Here is a 22,674-nt window from a genome sequence, read left to right as displayed (position 1 = left end):
ACATGGTAATGCTACATTGTCTAAATATGGGTGGTTTACTTCTCCCTGGAGCCAGATTCCTGGTATGCAGGGTCTTATCAATTACTTTCAGGGAAATAATTTCCAAAATATCAAGGACATGGAGCAACTAATTGAACTTCTGTGATAAGTAACAGAACTATTCCGTTTCAACACAAGTAAGCTCTCTAGTCATGGAATCCTAAGTGCCACACTTTTTCCACGTATGTGAATCTTTGTTGTCCATATGAAGCTTTACTCGGGCCTGAAAGGTTGGGAATAAGAAACCAGAAGTCGCTTAAAGTTTACTGTAAAACTCCAATAGCAAATCCCCAACTCAGAGAGGATTTCATTCTACTTACCATAATTTAAAAATTTTAAGACATCCCAATAAAAATAATATTGCATGTTCATGCTTTACTTTATATATTTTTAAAGTTATTTTTATAATTAATCAATTGCACATTTCATACTTCTATCTAGTTAGGCTGAGCACTATTAATTTCAAGCAACACAAATTCCAGGAGTAAGAGAGATGTCTGGAAAGCTCTAAAAATTTCTGCTCTTTGCCAAAACAAAGCTTTCACTTATTGACTGATGGGTATGCTGGAGGCTAATGGAATAGAACAGGCTGTCTGCAGATTAGCTATGCATGCAAATTTTTCTTTTTGTTCTTTTGGAGGAAAAAGTCAGACCTTTACCGTACAAGTCTTTCACAATCACTGATGGTTAACTTATATGAGTCTGTTTCATTTATCATAAAATCTCTGGATGGAAAGCTTAGGAGAGTCAATAAAAAATTACATGTAGTGACATGAATGACTTAATAGCTAACTAAAACTGGATATTAACACTCCCTCATTCCTCCAACGTGCTACATGACAAAGAAGTGACTTTGAGCAGCTTCTCACCTGGATATCTCTGTAGGAAAGTAACAGATTTATGACAATATCTGCTGTCAGGACTTCAATATTATCCACTCGCTGTCGAATTCTTGCCAATTCAACTGCCAGTTCTTTACCAGTGTATAAGTTACGAGCTTTCCTGATATCACTGAGTATAGATTCCCGGAAATACTGGCTGGTGGGAAAACACACATTTTTTAGAGTTAATATTAGAAAGGATTTCAATGAAAAGCAATGATCTTATAAGGAAACGGATGACATCCGCAGCATTCGTACCTTTCAGTTCGTTAAGATGCACAGAATGAACACCTTATCTATCTGGTATTATTTAAAAACTGGGGCATCCTATTCTTTTACACTCTGCCTTGCTTCAGTAAGAATTAAAGGTAAAGACACTCCAAGATAATGAATTTTCCAAGACCCTGCAATGTACCACTTAAAATGCTAAAACTTTATTTTTCATTTTACTGTTTTGAGTAGAAATTGTTCTAAATAAATTAGGTGTGCCTGTGATTTGAACATAATATAACATTTTCCTTCTGATCCAGCATCATTTATCAACCTAAATGATTGCTCTTAACTAAAATATAATAGTGCTTTCAGCAATTTTTAGAGAGTTCTTGTCCTTACACTAAAAGTCTCTGGACATTTATTCAGATAATATTTCTGTACTTTGAATATATTTTTAGCTCTACCATTTCTACAACACAGTTAACAGTCTTTTTTTTTTTTTTTCTGATTTCAAGTTGTTCTCCTCTGAATAAAGTGGACAAAATACAAGAGGTGGACTAGGCAGCATCTATTTTATCCACTTAGAGGGTTTTATATATTTTTCCCTGGTTCTTGGTTGAGCACTGCATGTAAGAAACATCTGATAAGTTGCACAAATAAATGAAGTAGATGAACTTCATTATCACCACCAAATAGCATTACTAAACTTTACCTGCAACTTGCTTGTGCCACCTTCAAAAGTTGAATGAAACGATCCACAAGAGGTAAGCAGATGGGTCCAAGGAGCAGCTCAAAGTTCGGCTGCATGAGTTCTGTCAAGCCCTTCATGAAGCTGCTATCACAGCAGTAGACCTTGTTATGTGGAGTTATCATGTAAGGAATAAATGTGTAGTTCCCAGTGCACATCTGTGGAAAGAGGAGGCGCCAGAAGGTGGTGAGCTGGCCTGCAGACTCCACACTGACGTAACCCTAAATCCTACTTTTAACTAATAATCCTGAATGTGAAGGTAAATTTTTAAAAACCTCATTTCCTATTTAATGACCTATGGAAACGGAAATCTCTTCCAATTTCTTTAATTCCTTACTTCAAATAATTAGGACTTACAGATGATGAAAAAAAGCATGGCACAGTTTCTATCAATTGATTAAATATTTATTCACCATTTCTCATGGCTAAGGCAAAATGATATATGCTGTAGGTAAAACAGGGTAGCTTAAAACACAGCCTTTGGCCTTCAGGGAACTTAAACTTTAGTCAGAGAGACACAGCATAAATACATGGAAATGATAAGAGCTAACATTTCAGGGCTGCCCACGTGACAGCAATGTGTGAGTGATGGCAGAATAAACTGCTCCCCTCCAGGCTGCTCTATCGCAGTCGTGGCTCCATTAGTGTCCCAGTTACTAAATCTAAGACCCTGAAGTTATCCTTGATGCTTCCATTTCCTTCCATAGCCTATCAAAGTCCTGTCTATTCCGCCTCGTATTGGTCCATTTCCCTCCATCTTCTCTGCCAACACTGCAGACCATGCCACCAACATACCTGGCCCGAGCCATTGTAATTGGCTTTTAGCTGGGCTCTCTGCTTCTCTTCTTGCCCATCAATCTATTTTCTACCCAGCTGTCAAAGTGATCTTTCAACAACCTATATCAGATGACTTCCCTCAGGTGCTTCAAGCCCCCTCGTTTGCTCCTGGCATGAAGATAAAACAGGTCACTGTAGCCTACAAGGGCTTGACTATCCAAACACTGCCTCTCTCTCCAGCCTCAGCCTGTGCCACTCTCCGCTCACTCAGCACCGCCTTCTGTCCGCTCCCGATGATGCCAAGTGAGGGTGCACTAGTGCAAATAAAAGTGGAGGTGGGAAGTGTAAAGGAGAAATTGAACTGGACACCCCTGAGTAAGCGAGTCTTAACCAGAGCTTAGGGCTCAGGGAAGGAGAAGTGAATAGATAAGGGTTTCAAACTCTATATGCTGGGCAGTGGGAATCATGGAAGGATTCAGAGCAGGAAAGAAAACATAAACAAAGTTGTGCATTTTGACAGTCTGGCCAGAAAACGGAAAGAACTGAAAGAGAAAGAAACGAGATTTAAGGAAATTAGGTGGGAAGCTACAAAGCGTGACCAGATTGACAGCAGCAACAGTGGACGTGTGCACTTGACTTCAAGAAGAAAAACTCATGGAGACCAGCCAGCTGATTACAGATATTGAGAGAGATGAAGAGGAAGGCATCAAAGGTGACTCTACCGTTGTAAATGGGGCTCCTTAAAGAAGAGTGGGATCCTTAACAAAAAGCAAGAATTCAGAAGGCGGAACCAGACTTAATTATTTATGAACAGATTACACTCGGGGACACTTGATACGTATCAGGTAACGAATTATACACAGAGCCTGACTTCCAGTTAAAATATGAGAAGAACTTCAAGTGGGTGAGATTTGATTTGGGGTGGGTAGGGTGACATGCACACTTTTGAAAGGTTGGGATTTAAGGGGAACAGGACATCTAAAGGGATAATGTCCAAAACAGAGTTGGACATGTGTGATTGGAATGTAAAAGAGTTTCAAGCCAAAATACAGACCTGGTGATTCTCTGGCATGGCTGGATCTGAGGAAATGGGAGAGACCTCTAAGAGAAAAATCCATAGAGAAAGCAAAAAGCAGGGGGCTGAAAACTAGAAAGAGATGGGTGGAAAACTCTATTTATCACTGTTCTAGGGAATCCAGAAGCCCAAATTATTTGTTCCATGTCAGAATTACAGAGAACGAGGCATCACTTCTCTTATCCTTTGAACTAAACGAATGAGAGCAAACATTTATTCACCTTGGCATGTGCCGGGGAATGAATGGCCATACATTCACAACAGCCCACTGAGGGAGGGGATCTTGTCTCCATTTTACAGGTGAGGGTTCAGGTAAGGCTTGGCAAGGTCACACAGCTGGGCTGTGATGTGTCTGGGACTCCAGTCCAGGAACTCCTTCTCCAGAGGGCCTGCCATTATGGCTTGGGGGCTGGGCACCCTCCCGCCTGGCCTTGACCTGCCAGCACATCAACCCCTTTGCCTCAGGTCACCTTGCACGGACCCCTGCAAGAGCCAAGTTACTGCTTTGTAGCAAACAGATGAGAAGTGTCAAATGCCCTTACGGCTAGGTTTAATTATTTATGAACATGTTATTCTTTGAGGCACTTGTATTTCAGGTAATGAAGCGGAAACTGGACGTGATTTCCATTTAAAGTGCGAGAAGAACCTCCAAAGGTTGAGATTTGATTTTTAAATCAAGCACATTAAATTGTTCCTTTTGCAAGTTCTCCTTGATGGACCAATAATTGGAAGACTAGTGGGGAAGAGGAAAAATAAACATATCCTGCTACTAAAATGTTACCAAGATCCCACAGCAGGTCCACCATTTTAATCCTTTTACCCAAGCTACTGTCTAAACAGAAAAGAAAGGCAAGTATATCAAGAGATTGCTTTCCAAAGTTTCTGGAGCTTAAACTATGAGGGAGCTATATAAAAGAGCAACAGAATCAAATACTCTTGTTTTATATAAGCACTTGGACTCAAAATTACGAAGAAAGGCTCTGACTCTTCTAAGTCACAAAATAGGGACAAACAGATGAGAAGCCAATAAACCAGAAAAGCACTTTTAGAGTTTCTTCTGCTGCTGGATAAAGTTCTGTATCCTCAAAAGCCTTAATACCATGTGTATCTGTGTATAAGACATGAACCAGGACACATTATTACTGAGAGACTGGATATTGAGGGATAATGCATCTGTGTAAAACTAATTCTATCAGATGTCTGGGTGTGTGTTGAGCAGCAGGCGGGTAAAGAGAGAAAATGAGAGTCATGCAAACAGCAGAGGAAATCAGATTCCTGAAACTGTCTTCAAACCCCATGGGATGAGGTTTCAGAATCCTTGTTGAAGGTATTCAGCATGCTAAGGCTTTCCCAAGTTCCTGGCCTCACTGCTCTTTCTGGAGTCTCTTCCCTATGCTTCTAAGGCAATATCTTTTTCAATGTCCCATTGTTTATGGCCAAAAAAGGGGGAGAGCAGTAAACAGCAGGAGGCACATGGAAGCTTCTAGGCCCGAGCTGAGAGCCAGCCCAGCGAGCATGCAGCAGGGAGAAAGTGTGAGTGCGGGGAGCGGGGAGCGGGGAGTGGACTTCAGATTGTTTTTTTTTAATTAATTAATTAATTAATTTTAACATCTTTATTGGAGTATAATTGCTTTACAATGTTGTCTTAGTTTCTGCTGTATAACAGAGTGAATCAGCTACATGTATACATATATCCCCATATCTCCTCCCTCTTGCATCTCCCTCCCACCCTTCGTGTTTTTTAAAAAGATAACAGCTGCTGAGAAAAGCACTTTTTCAAAATGATGAACACTAATAATAAGGGAACATTTATTTCCCAAGCTGGCTCATGTATAACTTAGAAATATCATTACTGCAATTTCTTTTTACAGATTGCTACCAAACCCCGAGTTTGAAATAAATAATAATCCAAAGCAAATAAAAACAATGACTGTGTGATCAAGTGCAACAACTGTCTTTTATTAATAAGATACTAATTCTAAAATATTTAAACCTACTTCTTGAAAAAGAAAGACCACAGCACATTTCTTTACATTTCAAAATACTAAGGCATGATCATAAAATAACAAGGCTGATCTCTCCGGCCCATGCTTGTTTTCATGGCTATAAAAACACAGAGCTCAAAATCTAAATGTGTTCTCTCCGATTACCTTCACTGCTTTTGTTTTAAAAAATAATAATGCCAATTCTGTTTTTCAATTTTTAAAGGTTACATAAAGGTGAACATAAGTGTGTATGGAAAATGAATTAACCTGGGAAGATATGCTCTCAGCAGTCAAACATATTGAAACATATGCTCAAAATACTCAACTTTTGAGAAGGACACCCAGCACCAGAAACACAGCAGCTTACTCAAGTCAATGGGTGACTTGTTCATAACGTGCAGTGTAGGGTCAACTTATAAACCTGCTTCCCCACACATCCAACCCATCACTGGGCATGATTAGCTCTTCCCTGCCATTCAGGTAAATGCCACCTCCTCTGAAAGACCTTCCATCCCCGCTTGAGGGAAGGGGCGCCCACTCTTTGGCACCCACGACCTTATGTTAATTTCTAATTTGTTTGTTTGCTTATTTGCTTGACCTTCTCCCCCAGCAAGACTGGCACTTCTCAGTTGTGTCTCCTGAGACAGTTATGAATGGGCTGTCTCTACTTTCAGCCTTCACAGTGAGTCTCTTGTGGCACCAAGCCCAAAACCTGGCACACAGTTCATGTTCCATCAACATTTGCTTCACAAAATCTGTTACACCGAATTGATGCATGCAGCAGTAATTGTTCATTTCCTGTTGAGATGTGAAGAATGAGTTTATCATGGCAACATTATTTATGCTGCAATGAGTCTCTGATCTGAACTCTTAAATCTTTATCTCTTAAATTTCCAATCTAAGGGAAATTTACCCATTGTAATTTTAATCTTATCCTCATCTTAAATGGAATCACGTGCAGATCTTTATGTAGTATGTTATTTCCACTCTAAGTTTCAGAGATACATTCTTTAAGGTTTTAAATACTGGCTTACCTTCCAAAATGAAAAACCATTGGCATAACAAGGCTGATTTCAGAATATATTATAATTATCTTTCATGCATTTAAAATTTTTAAATTTATTTTTATCACTTTTTAACTTTTGTTTAATTCTGTGTGGAGGGTAAGAACTTTGAAGTGTGGTTTCAAAGGTCTTAAAGTGTGGTTTACAAGACTTAGGAACTTGGACTTCCCTGGTGGCGCAGTGGTTAAGAATCTGCCTGCCAATGCAGGGTACACGGGTTTGAGCCCTGGTCCGGGAAGATCCCACATGCCGCGGAGCAACTAAGCCCGTGCGCCATAACTACTGAGCCTGTCCTCTAGAGCCCGCAAGCCACAACTACTGAGCCCGTGTGCCACAACTACTGAAGCCCGCACACCTAGAGCCCATGCTCCGCAACAGGAGAAGCCATCGCAATGAGAAGCCCGAGCACCACAATGAAGAGAAGCCCCCCCCTTGGGCTTCCCTGATGGCACAGTGGTTGAGAGTCCGCCTGCCGATGCAGGGGACACGGGTTCGTGCCCCAGTCCAGGAAGATCCCACATGCCGCGGAGCGGCTGGGCCCGTGAGCCATGGCCGCTGAGCCTGCGCGTCCGGAGCCTGTGCTCCGCAACGGGAGAGGCCACAACAGTGAGAGGCCCGCGTACCGCAAAAGAAAAAAAAAAAAAAAAAAGAGTAGCCCCCACTCGCCACAGCTAGAGAAAGCCCGTGGGCAGCAATGAAGACCCAATGCAGCCAAAAATAAATAAAAAATAAATAAATTTAATTTAAAAAAAGAATAGAATGTGTGTGATATTATAAAAGAAACGAAAGGACTTAGGAACTTAAGTCAGTACCAATATAAAGATGATAGCGGTATGTATATATCAATATATGGATACAAATCTCCGTATGTGTGTGTGTACATGTGTATATATGTGTGTATATGTATATTTATAATTTGTATATATAGTGTATATATACAGTGTATATATAGACATAGAAATCTATATATGTATATATACAGATAGACATACATATACATATGTGTGTGTATCAGTGTATGTATATACACTGCTTTAGTAACACTCATAATTACACAAAATTGAATATAGTATGGAAATTTTTTTCTAAAACATAATTATATATAGAAGAAAACAGGTATCAGTCTCATCTCCCATTAGTATAAAGTTTCACTATAAAGCAATATTTATGTAAAATAACCCATATTTATATTGATATGTTAGAAATTCTAAAGAGGAAAAAAAGAAATAGAAATTAATAATTGTGGAAATGGAAAATATACCAGAGATCAGTTTGATGGAAAAGAAAAGATAAAAAAGTTTCTGGAAGGGTTAAGTAAAATACTCACAGTATTCTTCTGGCAAATGATTTCCTGAAAAATGAGAAAAGAGAAAAGTAAAGCAGAAGTTAATACAAAATTAATTCAACTAATTAATTAAAATATTCTATGTAGAAAAATTTGTATTAACGATTTTATTATTTATTAATTTAGCAATTGGAAATTTAAAATATGAGCAGAAGGTGTAGAGTAAGCTTCTGCATCTAAGTTTACAATCTGATGGAGGAGACAAGAATGCACAAAGGTACCGTCTACGGTTGAAGGAAAACAGCATAAACACGTAGAATCCAAAACCCGAATAACAAAAAAATCATTTCTGCAGAGTATGTATGTGCAGAATTATCTTATAGCTACAATCTTTTTGGGAAGAGATTTAAACGAGTTTGCTTTCCCAAAGCACAATCTCACTTATGCCCTGGGAAGAAACGTAGCAGCATGCGTGGAATAAAGCTGGAAGTAAAGGGCATTGGCTACTTGTCAGAGTGGGCAAATCCACATGTAGACAATAAGAACATCTGACAATAACTAGTCATAAATATTGTTATGTTCTGTTCCGTAAGAAGTGAAATGTGATAAATACACTGCAGGCAGTGTCCCTATCTTCTAGGCTGTGAGAAATAAGTGAGATCATGCAAATAACGTGGCTATACCGTGTCTGATGTATACAAAGTTCCCAATAAAGCTAGCTAACATATTATTATTCCTAGACTTTAAAATGACTAGAGACGTGGAAGAGACAATCTAGAAGAGCCTGTGGCATAAGGGCTTCACTGAGGTTGGGGAATCATGATTTAGGAAGGAGAGATGGGACAGTGTTTTGGAAAAGATGGCATGTATGTTGCCATGGAAACAGGAAATGTAAGGCATTCGTGGAGCCTAAAGGGTGGTCCATCTGGCCAAGAAGAGGAGCCAGCTCAGGGGAGGTAAGAGAGGAGCAGAGGAGGAACGCAAGGCCCAGGGGACCAGCTGTCATTCATCCCAGGGTCAATATGGGGCAAAAGGGAACCTAGGAAGGCTTTGTCTTGGAGCAGCATGGAAGATTTTTGAATGTTTATGGGTAACAGATGAGGAAACAAAAATCTATAGAGGAAGGAATTGTGCAGCGTAATTGTGAGAGTCATAAAGATGTATATAAAATACTAAAAGAGACCCATCAATACCTCACAATCTTGCTGATGAAAAAAGAACATATACACATTTATAAAGAAACATTATAAGCCTGTACACGCAGGCATGTATGCACACACATGCTACACCCAAAGAGCTATACTGTAGCAAGGGCTGGGGTTTCTAAGAGGAGGATGTTCCTAGAGTTTGAGGAAGGCTGAAAAGATCATCAGAGAAGGCGGAACTCAAGAGGAGCCAAGAATAGGTCACACGTTCCAAAGGCGAAGCAGGGAGGTGGAGATCCAGGCCAGAGGACTTAGGAGCCACAAAGGCCCATTTAGGGAACAATAAATATTATTACTGGGGGCTAAAGAAAACAGATCATTTCGAGAAGTACAGAAGAGAAAAACAAAGGGGTACTTGGAAAAGATCTTGAATTCAATCATTGGGCTAAAACAGAAAGTTCATTTTGGCACACATTGATAATATTAGACAGTTATCTGGGGCCTTATCGAAGAAGGCCTTGAATGTCAAAATAAAGTACTTTGTTGTGTGGGCATTTGGGCATATGACAGTAAAAGTGGTTTTTTTTAGGTGAATGATATACATAAAGAAGTATCAGCACACACAAGGACATTGTTTGTAAAAGCAAAGGTTTGGAACAACACGAATGTTCCATCAACTAGAAACTGGCTGAATAAACTATGGTCCCTCCATACGATGGAATACAATGCAGCTGAACAAAGGATGAGGAAGTTCTCTACAGAGTGATATGGAAAGGTCTCCAAGATATACTGCTAAGTGAACAAAAGCAAAGGACAGAATGGTTGTTACCCTATGCTCCTATTTATGTATATAAAAGGGAGAAAAAGAAAATTCTAATTTGTGTATTTCTAAAATCTCTCTGGAAGAATATACAAGAAACTATTAACAGTGGTTGCCAATGGAGAGGGGAGCTGGCTGGCTGGGGGACAAGGATGGGAGCATGACTTTTCACTAACATATCCTTTGCACTTATAAATTTTTGTATCAGGTGAATGCATTACCCAAGAAAGACAAATAATTAAAAGGTAAACATTGTTAAAGTTTTAAAAATATGAATTAGATAGTGGTATTTAGTATTGGATGGGACAAAGCACTTAGATAGCTATTGCAAAGCTCAGGGATGCCAAAATAAGGACTTGGACAATGGTGGTGCCCTGGGGGATGGAAATTAAGAGACAAAAGAGTGATGTTGTTGAGGAAGGTTGAAAGTGGCTTTTCCCACAGTGTTTCACAGGTGGTTAATGCATCTCTCCACCCATCCACACACACACACACACACACACACACACACACACACACACGGTTCATGAAAAACATAAATAGGAAAATGTTGGATAATCAGAAAGCCAGGAACATAGCATGCGGGATTTTCCAAACTTAACTTATGGAGCATCTCTCCAGAGTAGCAAACTACACCTTTTCCTGAGATAGGCATGTCCTTCTCTCATCTCTCTAAGTAAAAAAACAAAAGAACAAACAAACAAGAAAAACACACCCTTATCTTCATCCTGTACCACACAGCATGCTCTGCGAATAGCATAAGAAACCTGTTCTCTGTGAAGCAGGCCTTGACTGCCTTCAATGACACCTAACCTCCTAACAGAAACAGGTGATGTCCTTATTTTTGCCCTCATGACCCCTCATACGGACCTCTGTGAAGCACTGCATGTACGACATTGCAAATATTGCTTCGTACAATTCTCCTATCCTACATCATGAGTTCCTTGGATGCAAGAGCCTTGTTTAGTTCATATTTGTATCCCCACTGATTGCCTAGCAGATTGCAGGGCATATAGTTGGTGCTCAATAAAAGGATGAATTCATTAATTAGTTAACAAATGTATAAAATACTGCACTATGAGTTAGGATAGATACGTGTAAGTCTTGGCTCTGCTCCTGAGTGGCCACGTGCCATTTCACCTCTCTCTAATATAACACACGAAGAATTGGATTGAGTGATCGCTGGTCCCTTCCAACTCTGTATTCTATCATTTACTCTTAGCTAAAGGCCTATCAGAGTCAGCACTGTCCTTGTGCCAGTGGAAGGAGAGATGTCCTCATGCCCAGCACAGGAGCTACTCTAGCATGATTTCTGTTTGGTGCATCTGGTACAGAAATGGAGGTGGTGATGAAGGGATCTGTGGTGAGGGCTGAGCACGCTGAAGCCTCCCCTCTGCTTGGCACCATAGGAAATAACCACAGCTGCTACTGGCCTACAGCCAACACGTTATGTCTTCCTGAAGAATTGCTCACTGAAGTAATAACCCTCTTACATGTCTTCTTTGCTTTCATTTCAGGTAATGCGTGCATTATAACAAATTCTAAAACTATATTAAATCACCCCTAGAGCAATCTACTGAATTCTTATGAACGCTTGCTCATGTTTTATAGAAGCTAACTGGATACAAATGGCTCTCTTGAAGGAGAGTTTACTTACAGCTTACGATGCAACCTTAAAGGAGGTATCAACTATAAAGAAAGAAAGGTACTATTTGTGCATTTTAACTCAGTACAAATAAATAGCAAACAAGACCTCAAAAGGTATCTAACTACTGAGGTAGAATAGTGAATGTTTAATTTGTGCGAAATCCACTGAAGGAAAAAAAAGGACGAAGGGAATAAATTTAAGAGGCAACTGCAATATTTCACATCACTTCATGGAAACTTTTCACCTAAAGTGCCTAGAAATGAAAAAAATAAAAGTCAACATAAATTCCAGTTCCTTACCAGTGAAATGTTTCTGAAGATGCATTACCCTACTACAACTTTGTTCTTGCCTAAAGCCTTTAGGGGGCTTTTGATCAGTGCGCTCACTGGCTGTAACAGAAACATCCTCAAATGTTTTTTCAATACTCCAGGACCCTTTGATAAGCAACCCCAGAAGCAAGACAAATGAGACAATCTAGCCTAGGTCTCATTCCAAGGGAAGACAAAGACAACTTTTGAGAGCTATTTGGGACAATGTAACATTGAAGAGGTCATCGTAAGGATAAATAAATGGAGAGTCCCCCAAATTGGAAAGTTTCTGTGACTAACATTTAGGTAATTACAGCCAGAAGTAGGAAGTGGGAACAGCTGGTGTGAGGTTGCCAGGTCAAATGGACTCAGGGTGGAAGAAACAGAGTTAGCAACCAGGATCTGTTTCCTGAAAGAATAGAAAGGAGAGGGCTGGGAGTTCTTGGCCAGGAAAAAAGACCATGGCTCCCCTGCTGGTGACCTTCTAGGTCTTCTCTTCTGATATATCCTTCTGTCCCAGTGGAACGTGGCTAGCTTTCTACTAAAGTTAGGAAAAAAGGAATCTTTTTTGTACTCCCCACCTCCATCCTCTTACCTGATTTCAATGCTTCAAAGCTAAACAAAGAAATATCAGATGGGCTGCTGTGAACACCACGGGCCTCACTGAGAAGGTGGGACTCATCTTTACCCTTCCACATGCTGAGCGGACTTAGGAAGAACACGCCAACACAGGTTTCACAGAACTGGCCCATCTTTAAAGTTAGGGAACTAAGTAGACTTGTGCTTACATGTTATGCTTACATAAAAGCTCGAGTTAAAAAAAAAAATCTAACAACAACCTGGAAAATCATATTTTTAACGGACATATGAAATCTGTGGACGGACTTAGAGGGAAATGTACCTGATGACAAGTCCAAGAATATGGGGCTTGTCCTGCTCTGACACTTATTAACTGTGTGTGCCTCTAAGTCATTGCATCCCTGTGGATTTAGTTCTCATCTGTAAAGAAAGCATCTTCTATCTGTTCAATCTACACAGTAACTTGTCTATCTCATTGGGTCATTTTGAAAGACCAAATGAAATAAGTTTATGAGAGACCTTCAAGTGTTTTAAAGCCATAGGCAATATGAGGTATTAATACTATCAAAGCAGACAACCCCAACTCAATTCCCACCGTTATCAGATACAGAGGCATCTTGTACCTGTGTTGTTCATGATCATGGGGAAGAACACATCATGATCATGGGTAAGACATATGAGCAACTGTCAATAAAAACAACCTGTACCAAAAATCAGGTTAAATTATACCCAGGCTGGAAAGTAATCCTAAAAGAAATTTTAGACTTTCTTCTCCTCCTCTATTACTTTTGTTTCAAGTTAAAAAAAATTTATCTTGGTGGGAGAACTCTACTGTAAGTAGATACATATCTGCAAACAGCTGAAGGGTGACATTTTATACGTTCAGCATTTGAAAGAGCTTCTTAACGCAAACTTCTTATAATGTGGTGTTATTATTAAAATCAACTTCCTCTTTTTTGTCATCAGCTGTTTCTTTCAGCAATGCCTAATTGGACCATATTATTCAAGTACAAGTATTTCTCAAAAAACAAACTGTATTGTTGCAAAGTTAAAACATAATGAATTTCGGCACAGTAAATTACATTTTACACATAGATTTCAGTAAAAATTTCAAGGATGCATTCTAAAAGAACTCAGATAGGATGATGAGTTGCAGTGCCACAAAGTTCAGCTTCCACAGAAAGAATCAATTATTTATAATGAACAAAAGGGAACAGAATCCAGCAAGCCTTGCCCCATTGGGTGGGAGTTAGGAGGCTTTCAGACTCACACCTTCTGTGTGCAGAGGTATTCCTTCTTGCTTTTTAAGGTATTCGAACTCCTGGTCCTGTGATGAAAGTCTCTACAAATGAAGAGAATACCTGGTGCCAACCCAGAGATATGACGTCATCTTCCATTCACTATGTAGCAAAGATTCCCTTCTCCCTTTGACAAAATGAAAATAAGATGCTAGAAACAATGGGATGGGGGAGGATAAAGGAGGAATTAGGAAGGAAAGCAAGGGCATACTTTATCCAGTATACAGATAATTCCTTTGAAGATGTAATATTGCTAATTGACATCAAAGAAAACTGGATTTTCTAGTCTCAAGCCCTTTCCCCAACCTCAGGGATTCAAACAACTGGAAATCAATTCCTGCTAAAGAAATCATTCATCTAGTCTGTCAGTTCAAGATCTTGAGAGAAAATCTTGATACAGCAGTGCTCACAGGTATTTCTTAGCTGTTCCTCCCCAAAATTGTCTCTTTTTCTTCCCCCAATTTGACATGGAATTATTATAGCTCAGGTGAAAGATAATTTCTGGAATAAGTAAAACAAAAGAACAAGACTATTTTTTTCTCTCAACAGAAAAGAAAATCTTTCCATGAAATATTAAAAAGTGTATGTGGGGGCTTCCCTGGTGGCGCAGTGGTTAAGAGTCTGCCTGCCGATGCAGGGGACACGGGTTCATGCCCCGGTCCGGGAAGATCCCACATACCGCGGAGCGGCTGGGCCCGTGAGCCATGGCCGCTGAGCCTGCGCGGCCGGAGCCTGTGCTCCGCAGCGGGTGAGGCCACAACAGCGAGAGGCCCGCGTACCGCAAAAAAAAAAAAAAAAAAAAAAAAAAAAAAAGGGTATGTGATGGCTAAGTTGAACAGGGGAGATGCAGAATGCCATGGTTTACAAATCAACGGTTAGTTATCAAGTAAGCAAGACACTTGTGAAAATGTCCAGGAGCAGTGCTGTTATATGGGGCAGGGCCAATGTTCACAAATCGTTAGACTACTTTATAGGATCATATTCTCAAATGACTTTTTTCCCTAATACTTACTGTGTACTTTGTACCACTGACTAAGTTAAGTGCTATTTTAGAGTGCTGAAAAGAATGCAGTAAAAATTCATTATTAAACTAAAGAATCATAAACCTTTGGGAAAATAACAAATTTTAATTTCATACGCAATTCAATCTAAAACTAAACTCATCTTAGTTACTTATCTTGGTAAGGGAGATAAAACTTTAAGAAAAGGAAGCAGTGGTATAAGACGAAAAAAAAAGTTTCATGGGTTTAAGAACACTCTAGAATCTGAGCAAATTTGCCAAATACATGTAAAAATTTAACTTAAGTTCAAGGTATTTATAACAAAAATTACCTTGATCACCTCACCAATTTACTAGAAACTGGTATAATCATCAAAATTTACAACATGGACATCACTGTCTGCTCTTTGCAAAACTATAACCATTTGCTTCAGGTGGAAATGAATGATTACCAGAAAAACAGACAATGTCCAATTTCTCATATATAAGCACTAAAGGAGATTGGGTCTCTCTGTATCTACAGATATACATCATGGGTCTAGGTACCATGGAACTGTTTGAATGAGCAACTATGGTAGTTCTCGAGGTTCATCCATGTTGTAGCATGTGTCAGAATTTCCTTCCTTTTTAAGGCTGAATAATGTTCCATTGTATGTGTATACCACATTTTGTTTTATCCATTCATCCACTGATAGACATTTAAGCTGCTTCCATCTTTTGGCTATTGTAAGTAATGCTGTTATGAACATGGGTGTACAAATATCTCGTGTAGGTACTATATTCAGTGAGATCGTGAAGGATTAAACATGTAGATAGACTGCTGTAGAGAACAGTTTATGAAAGCAAATCCCATCTGGAAAGTGACTTTTCAAGCAATGGCTACAGAGACTTCCCTGGTGGCGCAGTGGATAAGAATCTGCCTGCCAATGCAGGGGACACGGGCTTGATCCCTGGTCCGGAAAAATCCCACATGCCGCAGAGCAGCTAAGCCCGTGCGCCTCAACTACTGAAGCCCGCACGCCTAGAGCTTATGCTCTGCAATAAGAGAAGCCACCACAATAAGAAGCCCGCGCACTGTAGTGAAGAGTAGCCCCTGCTCACTGCTGCAACTAGACAAAGCCCACGTGCAGCAACAAAGACCCAACACAGCCTAAATAAATAAATAAATAAAGGATCCCTGGACCAATTAAAAAAAAAAAAAAAGCAATGGTTACAGAGAAAAATACAACTAAATTTCTTGAATAAGGAATAATCTCACATAATCATTAAGCTTCAACACAAGCTGTGTCACCACTAACTGATGTGTATATCAATCTCTAGACAAAGATTTATTCTGCAATGGATAAAATGGGAATAAAGCCTATCCTAGTGCAGAAAGAAAGATCCAAATGCATGTGAGGCTTTCTAACGACAGCTAGAACATTAGAAAAAAGAAACTAAAAAAATATTTTGAGATTCAAATGCCCAAAATATATGTAAATTATCCTGATGGCTACAGGAAATAACAGAGTATAACAACTTTTTCATTAAAAAAGGTTAATTATGAAATATTTCAAGTATATAAAAATATAAAACTTAATCATACACTCTTTTAGCACAGCAAAGAAAACCACCAACAAAACAAAAAGGCAACCTACTAAATGGGAGAAGATAATTGCAAATGATATATCTAATAAGGGATTAATATCCAAAATACATAAAGAACTCATACAACTCAATATTAAAAAAAACCTGATTAAAAAATGGGCAGAAGATCTGAAATAGACATTTTTGAAAAGAAGACATACAGATAGTCAACAAGCACATGAAAAGATGCTCAACATCACTAATCATCAGGTAAATGCAAATCAAAACTACAATGAGATATCACCTCAGACCTGTCAGAATGGCCATCATCAAAATACAACAAAGTGTTGGCAAGGATGTGGAGAAAAAGGAACCCTCATTCACCGTTGGCAGGAATGTAAATTGGTGTAGCTTCTGTGGAAACAGTATAGAGGTTCCTCAAAAGAACTACCATATGATCCAGCAATTCCACTTCTAGGTGTTTATGTGAAGAAAATGAAAACTAATTTGAAGAGATATATGCACCCCCCAAGTTCACTGCAGCATTATTTCCAATAGCCAAGATACAGAAACAAGATACAGAATCTAGATGTCTATCAATAGATGAACAGATAAAGAAGATGTGGTACATACATATGTTTATATATGTACAATGGAATACTACTCGCCATAAAAAGAATGAAATTGTGCCATTTGCAACAACATGGATGGAGCTAGAGAATATTTATGCTGAGTGCAATAAGTCATACAGAGAAAGACAAGTACCATATGATTTCATTTATGTGCAGAATTAAAAAACAAAACAGGCAAACAAACAAGACAAAACAGAAACAGACTGATAGATACAGACAACAAACTGATGGTTGCCAGAGGAGAGGGGCGTGTGAAGATGGGGAAAATAGGTAAAGGGGATTAAGCGGTAGAAACTTCCAGTTATAAAATAAATAAGTCATGGGGATGTAGTATACAGCATAGGGAATACAGTCAATAACACTGTAATGTACTTTGTATAGTGACAGATGGTAGCTAGACTTATGGTGATCATTACTATGCTGCACACCTGAAATTAATACAGTATTGTAAGTTAATTATACTTCAATTTTAAAAATTTAAAATAAAACTTTTTCACACACCTATGCATGTACCACCTAGTCTTAGAAATATAATATTACATATATAGTTGAAGATTCCTGTCATCCCCTCTCAACTCTATGCCACTCCTATCCTTCAAAGAGGTAACTATTCTTAATTTATTTATAATTCCCATACATACTTCTATCCTTTTATAATATAAATGTATAAAAAAATTGTCCTGCACGTCATTACATTTTGTATAGATGGCACTATACTGTACACAAGCTTCTATAATTTTTTTTTCCCATAACACTCTTTATGAGATATATTGATAGTGGTACAGAAAGCTCTAGTTAATTCATTTTAAGTGCTCTATAAGATTCCATTAAATGACTATACCAGAAAGTAGTTATTCATTCTTCTGTTGAGAGATATTTACCAATTCCTCTGGGGGAGAGGTTATTACAAACAATGTTAACATAAACATTCTTGATTATATCTCCTTATGCATGCTAAAGATTTTTTTTTACAGTATACATCTAGAGACAGAACTGCTGACTCTTGGTGATACGCTCATTTGATATTATAAGCTATTGCCAAATTGATCTTCAAAAGGTAGCGCCAACATACTCTCCCACCAGCAATGCATACGTTTTCCACTCTCCACAGCCTTGCCGTTGGTATAATAAGGGCTTTTAATTGTTGGCTTTTAAGTGATATTTCCTTGTTTTGTTTTGCTTTGTTTTTATATGAAACATTATTTAATGTGAGTGGGGAGTAGCCTAGAAAAAACAGAGGGAGCTAAACAAGGGAAAAGGGGGAAGAATCACAAGAATTAGAGCTGAGAGCAGTTGTTGTAAAGGAATTTCTGATGATAGAAGAAACGGTTCATTAAAACAACTTCCTCACTCTACACAACAGCCATTCATTTCTCCCAAGCCCTTTCTGATGACAGACGCATTCTGTGTATTGGCCCAACAACTTACTGGCCAATGGTGTCCAGACCTACTGTCCCGTTTACCGAGAGACCCCAAGGGAAGATCTGATAATTTCTCTGATGCACGAAATAAATCAGAAAACAACTGTTCCCAGCAATTTCTTATTTTCAAGCAAATGTAAATCTCAGCATTAAGAGTCTCACTAATAGGCACATAAGAAGTTTTCATGATACTTATCTAGAGAAAATTGTTATTACAATGCTAAGGAAAAAAAAAGAATATCTATCAACTTCCCTTTCTCAAAGTGCAACGATGATCTTTTTTTTGAAGAAAATTAAATATTTCTTGCTACAATAAGAGAGTACTTGTAATTTAAAATGACTACAAATCCTATTGCAAGTTCATGATTTGATTAGATTCTAAATATGCTTTCATATGAAAACTCAGACATAGATTTTAAGTACTTATATGGTTCCTAACAATGATTTTTCAGAAGCTTAAACTTAAAAAAAAATGTTTCCTATGATTTCTTCCTAAGAATTTGCTGCTAAAGAGAAACTGTTCTCTTCAACAAAGAGCAGTAGATGGAAATAAAACTGGTGCAGCTGTACTTTCTAGATGCCCAAAGAATCAACTTAAGTGAAGCTAGGTATGGGATAAGAATAACATTCTCATTCTGTCTTTGCCCTGTGAAAATAGGGAGACGCTTGGTTTTTATTTGGTTAATCCATACATAATATATTATTTGTAAATATCTCTTGTTCTGCCTTATTTCACAGCAGTTTTCCTTTCTGTTGGTAGATGGCAGGGATAACAGTTACACCTATAACTACCTGCAACGGAAATAAATTTAAAAAATTAAAAATACACACACACACACACACACACACACACACACACACACACACACACACACAGACTTTCCTCAGTAGCAGAACCCGAGGAACTTCCATTGCTCAGAGACTGAAAAAAAAACACTTTCTACCCCAGAACTTTGTCCTCTGCAACCACATACCTATTTGGGCCAGGAACAAACTAAATAAGAAAATGGCAAAAGCTTAGGGAATACAGTCAATAACATACAGTCAGTGGAAGGAGGAAGACAAAAGAAGGGATGGATGTTGCATGGAACAACTCAGGACGTATGCTTGATGGGTTTTTCTAAATGAACACAGTTAGCAGGAATGTCTGATATCCTTCTAACTAAAAGTAACTGCAACCAAGTTTAGTGGTTAAGGGAACAGGCCTTGGAGTCAGGCAGACATGGTCCCAAATTTTCCATATCACCTTGGGCAAATGATTGAATTTGTTAGAGTCTCAGTTTGAAATCTTATAATTTGGTGATAGAATATATACCCCAGGGACTTCCCTGGTGGCGCAATGGTTAAGAATCTTCCTGCCAATGCAGGGGACACAGGTTTGATCCCTGGTCCAGGAAGATCCCCCATGCTGCGGAGCAACTAAGCCCATGTGCCACAACTACTGAGCCCGTGCTCTAGAGCCTACGAGCCACAATTACTGAAACCTGCGTGCCCAGAGCCCGTGCTCTGCAACAGGAGAAGCCAACATAGTGAGAAGCCCGTGCACTGCAACAAAGAGTAGCCCCTGCTCACCACAACTAGAGAAAGTCCGCATGCAGCAACGAGGACCCAACGCAGCCATAAATAAATAAATAAATAAATAAAATTTTTTTTAAAAAAGATTATATACCTCACAGGGATGTTTTAAGAATTAAACGTGAATATGTATGTGGGTAAAGCACTTAGTACCTAGCACATAGTAAGAGCTCAATGACAAGCAGCGATTATGTACAAGATAAATGAGTATATTTTAGACAGACAAGCCTCTTTAAAGAACTGTTTTATTCAAATACCAATAACACTTCTATACAAAGGCTGGCTGAAAGCAATTAAATAAATCAGTTTATTTGTCCCACACAAATTTCTGATAAGATTAGCTTTATCTCTTTCTCTCAAATGTAATTTAAAAAAATTTCCTTAGGAAAGGATGGCCATAAAATTAAATCACCAGATACCAGTAGGACAAGAATAAAAATAGTATAGTGTGAAAAATGTCCAACACAACATTGCCTGCTGAAAGTAAACAATGCAAAGAAAATAAAATAGCAGAATACAAAGAGTAAATAAAATAATCTCTTCATCAACTGCTAATATATGTTGTAAATAGTACCAAATCAAAATGTTTAATTAAAAATACGCCATCATGAAATGTATGATACATTAATTAAAGGGGTACATCTGGGGCAAAATTAAGTAGGGGTTGCTTAAAGAATTGTTCCAGGTGAAAAATAGATTTAGACGGAGTTGGGGAAAATCCCTTAGTACTGTTTCAGAGTATTCTGGAAAGGGATAGCCTATAAATCCCCAGCACAATGCCTGGCATACAGCAAAGGTATTTGCTAAATGACACTCTGCAGATTTTTTAAAGAAAGTCATATAAGCTTCAGATATTCAGATAAAAGCAAAATACTACTAAATTTTTTTTGGCTTGGATTTTGGGTTAGAGATCTTCATATTACCAATTCCTAAGCTACTGGAAGTATGGCTCTGGGTTTTAGGACTCCACGTTCCAAGGTTGGCTTTGATTTGGGAACTTGAAAATATAGATGAGAAAAAGCCACGAAGAGGTAGATGGAAGTTTCGCAAAGGAAATGAATGATATCAGGTTCAGCATGAGTTATGTGCTGAACTGTTAGATGCTTCTCAAAGAATCACACAGTGGAGACTCACTTGGCCTTGCAAAAGCATTTTAGGCAATCTTTCTGGGTGGAGGAAATACCCTCCTATCATTAAGTTCCTATAATGGAGAGAATGCCATGAGACATGCTGAATTTTGCAGACAAATACGGTAAGTTTTCCTTCCCCTTTTCCCACTTTAATTGAAATCATATCCCAGTGAAAGAGGATGGCAATTTTTGGTGATAGAGAGTTTCTACTCAGAGTACTTTCAGTAGGCAGCGTATTTCTAGTTGGAGACAGGTGTGCCCAACGAAACCCCCAATGGTGACACAGCACGAGGGCTGTCCATACCTTATGCAATCTCCTCTTCTTTCTCCAGTGTGTATACTGACAACTTCCTATTAACAACCGTCTCCTCAACTGCAACTCCAATCAGAGCTCAGAAATCAACACTAAGTTTTTCCCCTATCTGTGTATCATCAAATTTCCACATTGAATTCCAGATAAACCTCACAATGTAATTCGTCACTGTTACATAATTATTGGACTAACAAAAACATCCTTTCATAAACATACACTACTTGAATTTTTTTTTTTTTGGATGATGGAGAGTTATCCCTAAAGCTCTGGTGCCTAGAGTAAATATTTAGTAAACAAGTGAGGTACCTTCAGGGACTGCAGAGAGTCTGAATTAGTATCACAGTAGAGGATGATGTTGTTGGCCATGCTGAAACTTTCTCTCACTCCAAGGTGGTAAAATAAAGACGGCTGCCGGAAGGCATCACTCATCTCCACCACGGCAATATCTGCAAACAGAAAACAAAGTCCCCCAAAAGATGACACCTAAATAATGCCCAGTAAGCACTTTTCGGTTCCAGTTACTTAGTATTCAAAGAGGAAACGAGGAAACCATAGGGACTTTCCCTCTTCATTTACCACTGACTTTTTAATTAGCAGTTCTATCAGAAGTGGTTTTACAAACTGCAGCAAAACTGCACTTTTAAAACAATAAGGGGGTCATATAATTACTGGAAACTAAGGAGAGTCTGCAATGGTGGGAAGCAGGACTTATTCTCTCTGTTAAATTTCAACACTGAAAACAAGTTAACAAAGGTTCCAGAAGCAGATCCATGGGAAACAGAAGCAAGTAATAAATGTAAAATGAGATTTATAAAAGCAAATAGGTAAGATGCTGACTCAATTCAGAGCTGTATTTTATAATAATTAATATCTAGCAAGTCCTTAGCAAGTATAATCAAGAAAAAGAAAAATCAAAGGTATAGAAATTATGACTAAGAAGGAGAATATAACCACAGATACAAGTTCTTCCAAAGCTCATAGATGACTAACACCAGGGTGGCATAAACTTGATACCAAAATTTGACAATGTCCCAAAAATAAAATTCAGATTAGTCTCAAACTCATTTATGTATACAGACAAAAACATGAAAGAAAACTGAGCAAAATGCATCAAGCATTATACTATAAGACCACTAGATCATGGGTTTAAAATTTATTTGGGGAATGCAAGG

The 22,674-nt window shown here is 38.5% G+C and overlaps 1 protein-coding gene across 3 annotated transcripts in view; it reads right to left on the bottom strand.

Moving 5' to 3' along the window:
- MAP3K5 (mitogen-activated protein kinase kinase kinase 5) overlaps positions 1-22,674 on the bottom strand; it is a 214,427-nt gene that overhangs the window by 124,644 nt on the left and 67,109 nt on the right. For all 3 annotated transcript variants that reach the window (XM_060167802.1, XM_060167804.1, XM_060167803.1), the window contains exons 2-5: positions 21,809-21,948; positions 8,110-8,133; positions 1,846-2,039; positions 909-1,077 (exon numbers count right to left, since the gene is read on the bottom strand). In XM_060167802.1, the coding sequence (XP_060023785.1) occupies positions 909-1,077; positions 1,846-2,039; positions 8,110-8,133; positions 21,809-21,948 (527 nt within the window). The remainder of the gene's footprint in view (positions 1-908; positions 1,078-1,845; positions 2,040-8,109; positions 8,134-21,808; positions 21,949-22,674) is intronic.

The sequence above is a fragment of the Lagenorhynchus albirostris genome, chromosome 12 (genome assembly GCF_949774975.1).
Source record: "Lagenorhynchus albirostris chromosome 12, mLagAlb1.1, whole genome shotgun sequence".
In the NCBI taxonomy this organism is placed as follows: domain Eukaryota; kingdom Metazoa; phylum Chordata; class Mammalia; order Artiodactyla; family Delphinidae; genus Lagenorhynchus; species Lagenorhynchus albirostris.
The sequence above is the reverse complement of the archived record's forward strand: the minus strand, read 5'-3'. Positions and strand labels throughout refer to the sequence as shown.